General features: G+C 38.1%; 1 protein-coding gene across 1 annotated transcript in view; it reads right to left on the bottom strand.

Annotated features, from left to right (window-relative positions):
* The window catches only part of LOC118749217 (alpha-tubulin N-acetyltransferase 1-like), a 163,093-nt gene extending 152,637 nt beyond the window's left edge, over positions 1–10,456 (bottom strand). Inside the window, exon 1 of the mRNA XM_036484007.1 lies at positions 10,390–10,456. Within this exon, the coding sequence (XP_036339900.1) occupies positions 10,390–10,419 (30 nt within the window). The 5' untranslated portion in view covers positions 10,420–10,456. The remainder of the gene's footprint in view (positions 1–10,389) is intronic.
* Positions 10,457–13,737: the final 3,281 nt, after the last annotated feature.

Raw genomic sequence — 13,737 nt, 5'->3', positions numbered from 1 at the left:
AATAAATCAATAACAGAAAAGTGGTGGTTATTGACAGACTTAACAGAGATTGAAAACAAAGAGGAGGGAAAAATAAAAATAATACAATTATGAATAATGGCAGAGGAACAATATACGTTAGACATTATTTAATGTGTTATAACTAATTATGTTAATAAGTACGTGCTACTGGGTACAGCAACCGGCTCACTGTCAGCAGACACACGTACAAACACCTCGCCTTGCCGTGAAAACACACTATGCAGTTTTTTCAGCTTAATTACAGCTTGCAAAATTTTTCTGTAAACAGCAGAAAGACTCTCATAAATGAAAAAGTCGCTGTCAGAGCCAAAACCTGCTAACGTGACAGACAGCGCAGCTTTGTTTTTTTCTGTATCTTGCGAAAGCAGACAAAGTGCGTGCGCGATCGTATTGGGAATTGAATTTTACAATAACAGCACTGTTTGGATGCTCAGCTGTATGTCTTGTGCGAAAAATATCACGAAACAGCGGGGATGGAAGGTCGACGGATTTGCAGGCACAGCTGAAAATGTCTCTTAGACTCTCCTCTTTAGCAAAGGGCAAACCAAAAATTATAGCATCAGTTGATTCACCAGCCGCCTTCTCTTGCTTTAGTTTATTTAATTCGTCTTTGACTGTATTAAGTTCAGCGGAGAGGCTAACAATAAAAGCAGTCTTCCTTACCTGCACCTGCACTCAACCGTATCAATACGCTGCGATACAGCCTCAAAGCTGTATTGCAATTTAGCAGTGAATTTTTTTTCAAGTGATGAGATCTGCTGCGACAGCTGACTGCATAGGCCACTAATTTGCTCTTTGATCCTCTCTTCCATCAAAGAGACTTTCTCTTCTGTTGACTTCAGTGCCTTCCCTACGGCGTCAGAGAGACTACCGTTACTCTCCAATTTCTGGTGTTTTGTTGCCGGAGAATCTTTGCTAATGGCTGTTGTTGTGAGTTTTCGCTTACCAGCAGAATACATATGTAGCTTTTTTGTGGATTGGACAGAGCACAGGCTGAGTTCCAAAACGTCAGTTGCAAAGCAACTATACAAAGTCAATGTGTAATTTTTGACGTTGTAGCATGTCCCAAAATGTATCGTAAAAGTTACCGATGCGTATACAGAAAGCAAACTGCGTATCGCTAAGCTAATTGCTTCTTTGATGACATTTCGAAGTAAACAATGGCCGACGTCGAAGGGTAAGATTACATTTTTCTATCTTAATTCATTGCTTTATTGAATATTTAAAATATGCAATGTATATGGTTGCAATGTGTCGGAGCTCTGCATATACAAACAGTTTGAATACCGCAGCATATTAGCTTCCAAACATTGTATTGATACGTTTTGGAAATCAGCCACACTTAAACTCCAGTCCTCGGGCACGCGTTCATCTTCCCATATTCTGCATAAAATTGATGAATGCACCTCATCAACTTCTCGCCACCGTACTTGAGTAGCTTAGCTGGCAGGCTGTCAGCTCCAGCAGCTTTGTTGTATTTCAGCCGCGTTATTGCTATTCGTACCTCGTCATAGTCAGGCGGAGGAACTTCGTCTCCGTCATCATCGACTGGGGCATTTTTCCTGTTGGCCAGCAGTTCAAGCTCTTCGCACTCACGTATCTCGGCCTCTCTTTTCATATTGCAGCAAATACGTCTCGCTGCCCTCTTCAGATCCTTAAAACGTTTTGTCATTTGAGGGGATGTTTTCAAAAAACATTTTTAAGAAACTATTTTTATTCGTAAAAAACTTATTTTTTGGATGTATTTTCAAATCGGTCCAGCTCGCTTAAATCTTAATATTTTTCCGAAATATTTTGGTGGACGTCTTAAAATATAATAGATTTTATAAGTCCAATGGAAAAATAGTACCGATTTTTTTTGTATGGGGAGTGATGCAGTCTAATGTACATATATGGGAGGTGTTTAGTGTAAAGTATATATAAATGAGTTTGTAAAAGGGGATAAATATGTATGTATTCACCTATTAGATCACTCGGATATTTAAAACTGTTTTTTATGAAGCCTTACAGTCTTCCGACAATTTCGAAATGGAAAAATAATATCATTTTTTTGATCCCGCGGTGTTAAAATAAGCATTCTACTAGAAAAGTGCAGCTATCTAAAACAGCTAAGCTAATAAGCAGCTAAACGGAATGTACCGTAGTAGTAATTTAAAAATTCATTCGTTACCTTAATCTGCCTCATATTAATAATAGAACAAGATTTGTAGTACAGCAAATGATGATCAATATATATTGAAGCACAATAAAGCTAAAAGTAATGCTAATAAGGATGCCTTAGTTTAAACAGAAAGAAAATGGTTTCCCTCCTGAGCTGAATATTTGTATTACTGTTTTATATTTTGATTTGTTTACCCCGAACGACGTCGGGTGCTCTGCTAGTTTGTTTATAAAGGTTTAGCTTGTCTAACAAACAGCACATAAATACAAATTGCAAATTTTGTTCAAAAACAAAAAAAAATACAAAAAATTTTCACAAAAAGTTTTGTATTCAGAATTTTGAAAAGAATTTGAAGCATTCAGTTTTAAAGCCCATTCAATTTTAGTAAAATAAAATGGGAATTTGAAGTGTACATTATAACGTTGATTTTAGGCAATTTTTTATTGACGGTGTTTAGGCCTGCAACATAAATATTTTTAACACTTTTAGTGACCCGCCCTAATGCAGGGTATACGTGTTAACAATAGCTAAGCTAAGTTAACTAATGTATCCCGCCGGACAATGAACCTTCGTAAATTTTACCCTTAACGTCAGTTATTGTCCGGTGGTTCGAAATAAGAAACCGCAAATTATAATTTTCAATTATGTTTGGAGATCAAAACGCGCAATTCGCAACTATCAGGCCACTTCCTCAAAGGTTACCAAATTGCAATTTGCAAACGCATTCGTATATGCATACACATATATTAGAGTGCTCATAGAAAATGTTTTTTTTGTTTTAATTTCAAGACCCTACCCCCTAATTTCGTTCGTTTTTATGAGAAATATTATTGCCTATTTCTATAGATTTCTTAAAGGTCATTTAGAGGTCGCGACCTGTCGACTTAGGTCAGCAAATACGATTTTGTAGATTTATGAGTTTTTGAATGAGTATTTTTGATTCGAATCTTCTTATTTGGCGCTGTAACCGCCTATGCGATTTTGGCCGAGATCAACACAGCGCGCTAGTCGTTTCTTTTCTGGGCCAACTGACGCCAATTGAAAATGCCAAGTGAAGCCAAGTCCTTCTCCACCTGGTCTTTCCATCTCAATGGGGGCCTCCCTCTTTCTCTGCTACCACCAGCGGGTTCCGAGTTGAATACTTTCAGAGCTGGAACGTCGGTGTCCATTTGAACGACATGACCAAGACAGCGGAGCCGCTGTATTTTAATTCGCTGCACTATGTCCATGTCGTTGTAAAGCTCATGCAGCTCATCGTTCCTGCGGTACTCCCCATCGCCAAAGCGTAAAGGCCCGTAAATATTCCGCAAAATCTTTCTCCCCAATACTCCAAGAGTCATTGTCCATGCTTCTGCGCCATATACCAGCACGGGCATGATGAGTGACTTATAGAGTGGGTTTTCGTACGTCGAGAGAGGACTTAACTCCTGAATTGCCTACTCAGTCCAAAGTAGCACTTGTTGGCAAGAGTGATTCTGCGTTGGATTTCAATGCTGAAATTTTTATCAGTATTGATGCTGGTTCCCAAGTAAACGAAATTCTCCACTTTCTCGAAATTTTAAGTGTCAACAGTGACGTGGTGCCAAGGCCCGAATGTGCTGACTGTTTGTTTGATGACAGGAGATACTTCGTCTTGTCCTCGTTTACCACCACACCCATTCGCTTTGCTTCCCTATCCAACTTGGAAAAGGCAGAACAGACTTCGCGGTTTTTGTTACCGATGATGTCGATGTCATCGGCATAAGCCAGCAATTGCACGCTTGTAGTAAATTGTTCCTGAGCGGTTCAGTTCTGCAGCTCTTGTTATCTTCGCCAACATCAGATTAAAGAAGTCACATGAAAGGGAGTCGCCCTGTCTGAAATCCCGTTTGGTGGCGAACGGCTCGTGGAGGTCTTTCCCAATTCTGATGGAGCTTGTGGTATTGCTCAACGTCATTTTACACAGCCGTATGAGTTTTGAGGGGATGCCAATTCAGACATAACGGCGTATAGGCAACTCGTTTTAGTGCTGTGAAAAGCGGCTTTAAAGTCGACAAATAGGTGGTGAGTGTCGATTCTTTTCTCGCGGGTCTTTTCCAAGATTTGGCGTATTGTGAATACCTGGTCTATGGTGGATTTACCAGGTCTAAAGCCACACTGATAAGGCCTTGTAATCTATGCTTAGAAGGCTGATACCGCGGTAGTTGGCGCGAATGGCGGGGTCACCTTTCTTGTGGATTGGGCAGAGCACACTTAAATTCCAGTCGTCGAGCATGCGTTCATCTGACCATATTCTGCACAAGAGTTGATGCATGCACCTTATCAACTCCTCGCCGCCGTACTGGAATAGCTCAGCTGGCAGGCTGTCAGCTCCAGCGGCTTTGTTGTTTTTCTGCCGCGTTATTGCTATACGTACCTCGTCATAGTCAGGCGGTGGAACGTCGACTCCGTCATCATTGACTGCGGGCTCGGGTTCTTCTTCTCCACAACTTTCCGTGCTGCTACCATTTAGTAGGGCGGAAAGGTGTTCCCTCCATAATTTAAGTACGCTCTGGACATCAGTTACTAGATCGCCATTATTGTTCTTACGGGAGTGCGCCCCGGTATTTAAACCTTCCGTAAGTCGCCTAACTCTCTGGTAAAATTTTCGGGCATTCCTCCTGTCGGCCAGCATTTCAAGCTCTTCGCACTCACGTATTTCGGTCTCTCTCTTCTTATTGCGACAAATACGTCTCGCTTCCCTCTTCAGATCCCTATAGCGGTCCCACATAGCGCGCGTTGCGCCCGATCTGCTTCCTGACACTCCTCATCGTACCAGTTTTTTTTCGGGTTCGCTGAAATCCGACTACTTCTTCGGCGGCGGTACTTAATGAGCGGGAAATTTGGTTTCACTGCTCGCATATGTCGGTTTGTTGAAGAGTGATCTCTGAGAGAAGGTGTGAAAGTCGAGTAGCGGATGCATTGGCTGTTTGTTGTCACGATGTAGGGAGACAGAGGTGGCGCAACCAGCAGTACCGCTACTTTGTTCTTGGCGAATTTGACATAATCAGCTGTTCGTGTGACGTCATTTTAGCAAACTCTTTGTATGTATGCAGAGATGTTTATATGTATGTAAATATGGCGACCTCCATGGTTTGAGAGTTAACACTCTTTCTCTCTTCCATCTCCAATTATTCTTTCCTATTCGTTGCTATCTTGACGTCATCACCCGCAGGAATGCGCAATCTTGTATTCTATCATTCTTGGTTTGTTGTGATTGTAGCTTTTCGACATTAAGCTTTCCTTGCATATTTGGGCGCACATTTTTTCTGCACAGAGGCGGGTGCGTATCTTGGCTGCAACAAGATAGTAGTCCGAGTCGATGTTTGAGCCTCGGAGTGTACGTACGTCCAAAGCACTGGAAGCATGCCTTCCGTCTATCACAACATGATCGGTTTGGTTTCTCGTTTTTCGATCCGGAGACAGCAACGTAGCTTGATGAATGGGTCATGGGCGCAGATGAGCGAGATGTTGAAGAGTCTCGCTTCGATGCGGATTCTGGCTAGACTATCGTCCACCGGGGTGAACGACAGTACTCGGCGACGGAGTCTCTCTCTCACCACAAATCCAACACCGAATTTGCGCTTTTTTACATGGCAGCTGTAGTATACGTCGCAAGGCCCCAGGCATTGCTTGCCTTGCCCCATCCAATGCATTTCTTGGATGGCGGTGATGTCAGCTTTTGTTCATACGAGGACATCAACCAGCCGGGCATAGGCACCTTCCCTATTAATGGTCCGGACATTCCAGGTGCATGCCCTCAAATCGTAGTCCTTTAACCGAGGCATTGCTTCGCTTCTTGACTGGAAGGGGTTTTTACGTGGCGGGTCCCAAACCCAGCGCACAACCCATTTCTGGGACGGGGGTGGTTCCGCAACCAAATACATATTTATATAGCGAGCCGCTTGCTCCAAGACAGACACCCGCTTGAAGCCGCACCTACTGGTGAACAGACGCTGTAGATTTCAGTGAGCCCTTAAACCGAATAAGTCGAAGTGTCCCCACCGAAGCTCCCTCTCTTTCGGCCGTGACCCAAGGCTCCACTCGGATTGGTTACCGCATCTCGTACATGGGTTGTTCACGTTGCCAATGTGCGCGAACGAGGACGCAAGAGTCGGGGTTGAGTATAGCCGTGCAACTGTAACTGCATACCCAGCACAACGACTATAACCCATTGCACTCCACTCCATAAAAGAACATGCTTTGACGAAAAAGAAAGAGACCGGGAGTAAACACATTTCATCATCCTGATGTTTGTAACGAAAGTGAATTTTTGTTTGGGAATCTGTTGAAAATTATGCGAATTTGTCGATAAATCAATGAATAGCTCTTAAACTACTCATCCTTGTAGAAAATGTATTTGACATACGTAGATGATAAGACAATTTGACAGGCTTTGGCTTTGCTAATGTAAAAAATTAAGATTTCCCAAGTAAATCCAAAGAAAATTTAAGTAACTGCACTGTTTTGAGATCTTACAAAAAAACGAAATTTATATCTCAAACGCTGTTCCACCTTCTTATATTCCGATTTCGTATTCAGATCCAGCGGAAATTTTTACATTCCAATTCTAATAAAAATGTTGCAGGCCGGATAATTATTTTACTTCTCTAAACTTTTGTGATAATCAAAAATGTTTATGAAAATGACGAATAGACAGATTTGGATGGTAGGGGAGAAGAGGAGCTGGAAGGATCCCGTGATGCAGCCACCGCCTTATGGTGAGTTCTGCTGAGAGCCGCAAAATATTCATATCTGGAAAATTGTTTCTGAGGTCCACTTCAAGCGTATAGTGGGGACACAAGACGTTAACGTGGGTTTCCGTGAAAGTTTGTTTCTAACCGAAATGTCACAATTATATCGCCCGAACATGATCCAATAACGAAAAACGGGTTTTTCACTCCACCTTAATGTACATAAGTAATGTATTAGACTGACCAAAACAAAAAAATAAAGTGCTTAATTTTTTGAGTCTCTTGACTTTTTTGCTTCCATTATGGCTAAAAACTATCTCCTGCAAAATTTGGTACAAAAATACTTAAATGTAGATTCTCGCGAGGACGTTCCGTGCGTTCTTGACATGCACTCTATCCGATGCAATTCTCAAACAGAATTATTGTACCGCAATAAAAAAAAAATAAATATAACTGAAAGTCCTCTCGACTGGTGCAGCGTCAATCGAAAAGAATTTACAATTTTGTCAAGTTTCAAGTTCCGAGGCGACAGCAGGTTTGATTTACGACCCTTTAAAAACTTTTTATTAATAACAATGTTCCAATTTTTAAATTCAAGTACTAAAAAAAATATTATTAAAAATTACTAACCTTTCTTTTTTTTTATTTAACTAAATCATCTAATTTACTCACATAAACTATTTCTTAAAAATACTTGAAATCCGCATTCGCATCCGCGGATGCTAGCTTTTAAACATCCGCATCCGCATTCGGATCCGTGGATATCTAAAATTCCACATTCGCAACAGCCCAAGTACAGACCCCGCAAACATATTCTGAACGTTCAGAATACATATATGAGTCCGAAAGGGGTCCTATGTATGTAAGAAATATAAGCTTCTAAGGCTGCGTTTCACCAGATTCCTTTAAGTGAAAATTAGTGATTTTCGAATTTATGGTTTCACCAATCAATTTTAATTTTGATTTAAGTGACCTATGCTCTTCATTTAAATAAAAATTAAATGAGAATAACCACACTCAGAGATGTTACACGTTTAATCAGCTGATCAATATACACACACCACGATTTTGTGTATCTGCTGCTTACTTGTATACCAGCCCTGCTTTTACAACACGGCGTGCCAAAGCTTTTAAAAGCTCTTAGTACAAATTAAAGCCTTCGCTGGTCAAATCTGTTGTACAACCACTTTTTACTCACTTAAATAAAGAGCTTATTGAAGCTGAAAATATTTTAAATGAGAATTAAATAAAAAAGTTAATTTAAGTTAATTTCCACTTAAATGAGTTTGGAGAAACGCAGGCTAAAAATACAAAACTTTGCTTCATATATGAGTCACTTAAGGCTCTTTTATGATCCAAATTATCAGTCGGCACTTTGTTACAATAAAAAACCATAGAGATTCTGTAAAAAGTTACATAAATAGAATTTGGCAGCAACTGCTGTTTTTTAAGGTACTCATGTACATAAGAGATGTTTAATTTTTTTAATCTATTTTATATTACATCTTTACAGAAGTCAATAGCAGCAGCAACGAAGAAAGAAATCAAGAAAACAAAAGTCCAAGCTGCGTACATTGTATGTAGTGCTGCCGCTGTCACTTCAATTGAAGTTTTTCACTTAACTTTAGAAGCCTTCACTTCGTCACTGCATTTCACTTCGTTTTACTTCACTTTCTACAAGTTAGATTTATCTTTAAATTGAATAAAAATTTTTTTGAAATATATTATTTATTTAACCAAAATCAACAATCTTTTGCTAAACTTCTTGTTAAATAGTATTATTATTATTATGAGCCTTGAGAACCCTAATAAATCTTCGATCTGGCATCGGTTATTTGGAAGAAGTCCTTTTGATTTTCATTTTCACATATATAGTTGTAAAACGAACAGAAATGAATGAGTGCATAAAGTTTCATAATTATTTAGTAAATATTTAAGGAAAATAACAATTACTTTTTAGTTTTCATACATCTTAAACTTTACAGCAACAAGTAAGAAAGTCTAAGTTCGGGCGGAGCCGAACATTAAATACCCGGCGCAAGTATTAAATATATGTTGTTCACCTTTCCGAAAGCTACCACCGCTAGATGGTAAGCCGGGGTGTATCAATTTTGAGTAAATTAGCGTCCTTAAATTTCGAAATATTGAAGTTTCAAGCATATCTGAAATTTACCGTAATATGAAAAGCGGCCGTAATTTTAGTCCGATTTCAACAATTTTCAGCGTTTTGCTTCTATGTGGCAAGTACAATAACCACACCGAGTTTGGTACAAATTGGTAGAACGGTTACCGAGATATATATATATGATCATAAGTGGGCGGTGCCACGCCCATTTTTTTAAATTTTATCATAAACGTATTTCTTGGTAAAGAATTGTTGCAAGCATTAATTTTGAATACACTAGCTTCAATATTTACCGATTTATCGAAGATTTCGTATTTCTCTAAATTACCGTTATATGTGATGTGGGCGTGGTTATTGTCCGATTTTAAAAATTTGCGACCATTTCGTAGTTTATGTCAAGGCCACCAATTGTGTGTTTGGACGAAATTGGTGCAGCGGTTACCAAGATATACACATATAACCATAAGTGGGCGTGGTTACGCCCATTTTCCAAAAATTTATAATATTCTTATTTCTCATCTAAAACTTATTGTAAATATCAATTTTGAGTGAATATTCTTCAGTAGTTACTAAAATATCGCAGTTTTCGTATTTCTGAAAACTACCGTTATATGGGAGGTAGGCGTGGTTATTGTCCGATTTTGCCCATTTTCAATACCATCCGTCCTACGGCAGAAAAGAAGTGCACGTACCAAGTTTCGTTGAGATATCAAAATTTTTACTCGAGTTATCGTGTGCACAGACGGACGGACGGACGGACGGACAGACAGTAACCGCTTAATCAATTTCTCTTTTCATTCTAATCATTTATGTATACATTTGTCTATATCTATCTCGATTCGTTTTGCCTGTTACAAACAACCGTTATGTGAACAAAGTTATAATACCCTTGTGCACAAGTGCGCTCGGGTATAAAAAGGAAACATTTAAGTGAATCTGGTGGTGACGTTGTTGCTGTGTATCTGGGGATGACTTTGTTGCTGTGAATCGATAATCGATTAATTATATTTTAGTGTTAATATCCTCAGTGTACTGCAATTTTTGATTTTCTTTCCTCAACGTTTGAGACATTGCGATTTTAAGGATATTCCAGCACTAAACACAATAAATTATAAATTAATAAAGGTTTAAGATCACTTTTATGGTGATAAAAATATAATCGATTAACCAATCAGGTGATAAATAACCTAAGCGAAAAACTCCACACCCCTAATTATGCATGGAAGTCGTCACATCGATAACACTGTGCGACACTAAAAAATAACTGGGAAGTTATGTATATTTTCTGGTAGTCCTTTCGAGTAAAACAAGAATCGAAATATGAAATTTGCCAAACACCCCCAAGATCTTGATGTACCGTTAAAAAGTACCTTCATTTGCGTTTGGACTTCTTCCCACATAATTTGGGCCAGTTCAGTGATGAGCAAAGCGAACGCTTTCACCTAGAAATAGCTACAATTAAAAAACGTTTTGGAGGAAAAAAAATAAAATCACAATAATAATAAGGCCAACAACCGTGCCAAGTTTGAGGGAAATTGGTGAAGCGGTTACCGAGATATACAGATGTAATCATAAGTAGGCATGGCTACACCCATTTCCCAAAAATTTATAATATTACTAGCGGTACTCCGGTGTGCTTCTCTACACCAAATTTTGAAAAATATTGAAAAATGAATGAAAAATCCTGGAATTTTTCTATATGATTTTTTTACTGTATTGCAGCCATGTTTATACTTGACTTAATTTATCCGAAGAAAAAACGGCACGTCATAGCAACAATTTTTCACTATGTTTTCGATTTTTCATGTATCTGCTGTTGTACTATATACGTGGTTCATGTGACAGACATAAACAGTCATATATCATGAACCGCCGGACCGAATTCGGACACACTTCACATAACCCATCTGCACTATAGGCCGAATATACTGTTTAAATTTGGTAGAATTCGTGCACTTTTTTTATTTAAGATGGGAGGTGCCACGCCCCTTTTTCCAATACCGCACATTTTTCTCCATGAGTATGGAATTATTTCATATTTCTCTATACCAATTTCCAGTAATCTACCACAAATATTTCAAGAGATATACCAGATGAAATTTTTGGTTAGTATGGCTGGTGCCACGCCCCCTTTTCCGAATTCGGGGAAACTTAACACAAACCATCTGTATAATAGCCCGACTGCCGTATAAATTTGGTTGAAATCTTGCACTTATTTTTTATATATAATACGGGAGGTGCCACGCCCTCTTTTCCAATACCGCCCATTATTCTCCGTGAGTATGGAATTATTTGATATACCTCTATACCAATTTCCAGTACTCTACCACAAATATTTCAAGGATAAAACAACATAAAAATTTAAGTTAGTATGGGAGGTACCAGGCCCCCTTCTACAAATTCGGGCAAACATAACATAACATAAACCATCTGCATGGTAGCCTGAATATGCCGTATAAATTTGGTTGAATTCGGTGAAGCCGTTCGCAAATTATAAACTCACACCAAAAACATGTACTTATTTTTATAAATAAGATACACATGCCACGCCCCCTTTTCCAAATTTAGGCAATCTCCACATAAAATATCTGCATGATGGCCCGAATATGCTATATAAATTTGGTTGAATGCGGTGAAGCCGTTCTCAAGTTATAAGCTAACTCACTAATTTTTATATATAAAATAGAGGCACCATACCCCCTCCTCCGAATTCAAGCAAACTTCACATAAACCATCTGCATGATAGCCCGAATATGCCACATAAATTTGGTTGAATTCGGTGAAGCCGTTCTCAAGTTATATGGTCACACCAAAAACGTTCACTTATTTTTATATTTTAGTTAGTATGCGTGGTGCCACACCCCCTTTTCCGAATTCACGAAGCCGTTCTCAAGTTACGAGGTCACACCAAAAACGTGCACTTATTTTTATATATAAGATTATTTGTCGTCTCAAAATCCTTGTAAATATTAATTTTGAGTGACCAAGCTTCACTAGTTAGCAAAATGTCTCGATTCTTACTTCACTCGGCAAAACCTACCCGAAAAATAACATGACTTAACAGGTATTTTTACTTCATTATTTTTTGTAGCATTGTGTGATAGAGTACCTAAATTAGTACTTTCTCTATTTAATTTAAAAACTTATTAAATATAATAAAATAACACTCAAGGAAAAAGACATATAGAAGTATAACGAATAATCAAAAATAATTTGCTACATACATACATCATTTATAAGTATTTGTTATTATATCTGATTTCTTCTTTTAATGGTAAATGAGATGATTTCTTAATTGTTTCTAATTACTTTGATTACTAATTATTTAAATATTTGAAACCAGGGTACGAAAATAAACTATATTGTACGTTATTACTTCAACAGTTCGGTACAATACGAAAACAAAACGGCCGAGTTCACTTTGGCGATAGTACACTACAGTAGTTTGGTAGTTACAGACGAAACAACAAACGAAATGAATCGTGCAGAGAAAAATATATGTATGTATGTATACATATGCAATAACTAAACACAAAACGAATCGCTGCAATGAATAAAAAAATAAAAATGTTTTTTAATTGAATTGGATATGAAAATTTACAGAAAAAAATATTTTTCACGTAATTGAAACGTTTGTGATATCACCCTATGGTACAATTGTCACAAACGAAAAGCAAACGCTTCTCGTGTGTGTTTCTGACTATGTACAAAACTGTACAAAACCACAAATGATATGATGATCGATGAGCAAATGGGAATTGTTTTGTAGCTTATTTTCGTACTCTGGTTATTAGAACATCGCAAAAACTGGTATCTGAACAATCAGTGGTACAGGAGATAAAGCTTATACAGCATAGATTTTCTCAGTAGACTGTGTAAATTCATGGGTTTTAGCTGTCCATATAAAGGAGTTTCACGGTAAAACCCTATATCTGAACAATCAGTTGTATGGAGGTAATAAAAAGGTTATTGTGACCCGATCTTTGCTCATTTCACTGTAAACTTTCTGTTGATAATGAGTGAAAATATTGCGAAATTTCATGTGCCTATCTAAATAAATGGAGGAGTTATAACGAAAACTCTCATAACTGAACAATCAATTGCATGGGAGATATATGTTATAGTGACCCGATCTTTGTTATTTTCACTGTAAGTATTCTGTTAATAATGAGTGAAAACGGTGCGAAATTTCATATTCCTAGCTGCATAAATGGAGAAGTTATAACAAAAAAATCTCGTATCTGAACAATCAGTTATATGGAGGCTGTATGTTAGAGCCACCCGTCTTCGCCATTTTCACTGCAAGTATTCTTTTCATAATGAGTGAAAACAGTGCAAAATTTCATGTTCCTATCTACATAAATGGAGGAGTTATAACGAAAAATCTTATATCTGAACAATCAGTTGTATGGGAGCTATAGAGTATAGTGACCGATCTTTGTAATTTTCACTGTAAGTATTCTGTTGGTAATGGGGGGAAGTATTGCAAACTCTCACGTTCATAACTGCTTAAATGGAGGAGTTAAAGCGAAAAATCTCTTATCTGAAGAATCAGTTGTATGGGAGCTATATGTTATAGTGGCCCGATTCTTAAATGGAGGAGTTATAGCGAAAAATCTCATATCTGAAGAATCAGTTGTATGGGAGCTATATGTTATAGTGGGCCGATTCTTCCGGTTCCGACAAATGATTAGTGCATTATAAAAATACACCCACCT

The sequence above is a fragment of the Rhagoletis pomonella genome, unplaced genomic scaffold, assembly GCF_013731165.1.
Source record: "Rhagoletis pomonella isolate Grant_MI unplaced genomic scaffold, Rhpom_1.0 Rhpom_scaffold_00014, whole genome shotgun sequence".
Lineage (NCBI taxonomy): Eukaryota > Metazoa > Arthropoda > Insecta > Diptera > Tephritidae > Rhagoletis > Rhagoletis pomonella.
Note: the sequence above shows the minus strand (reverse complement) of the source record. Positions and strands in the feature narration are given on the sequence as shown.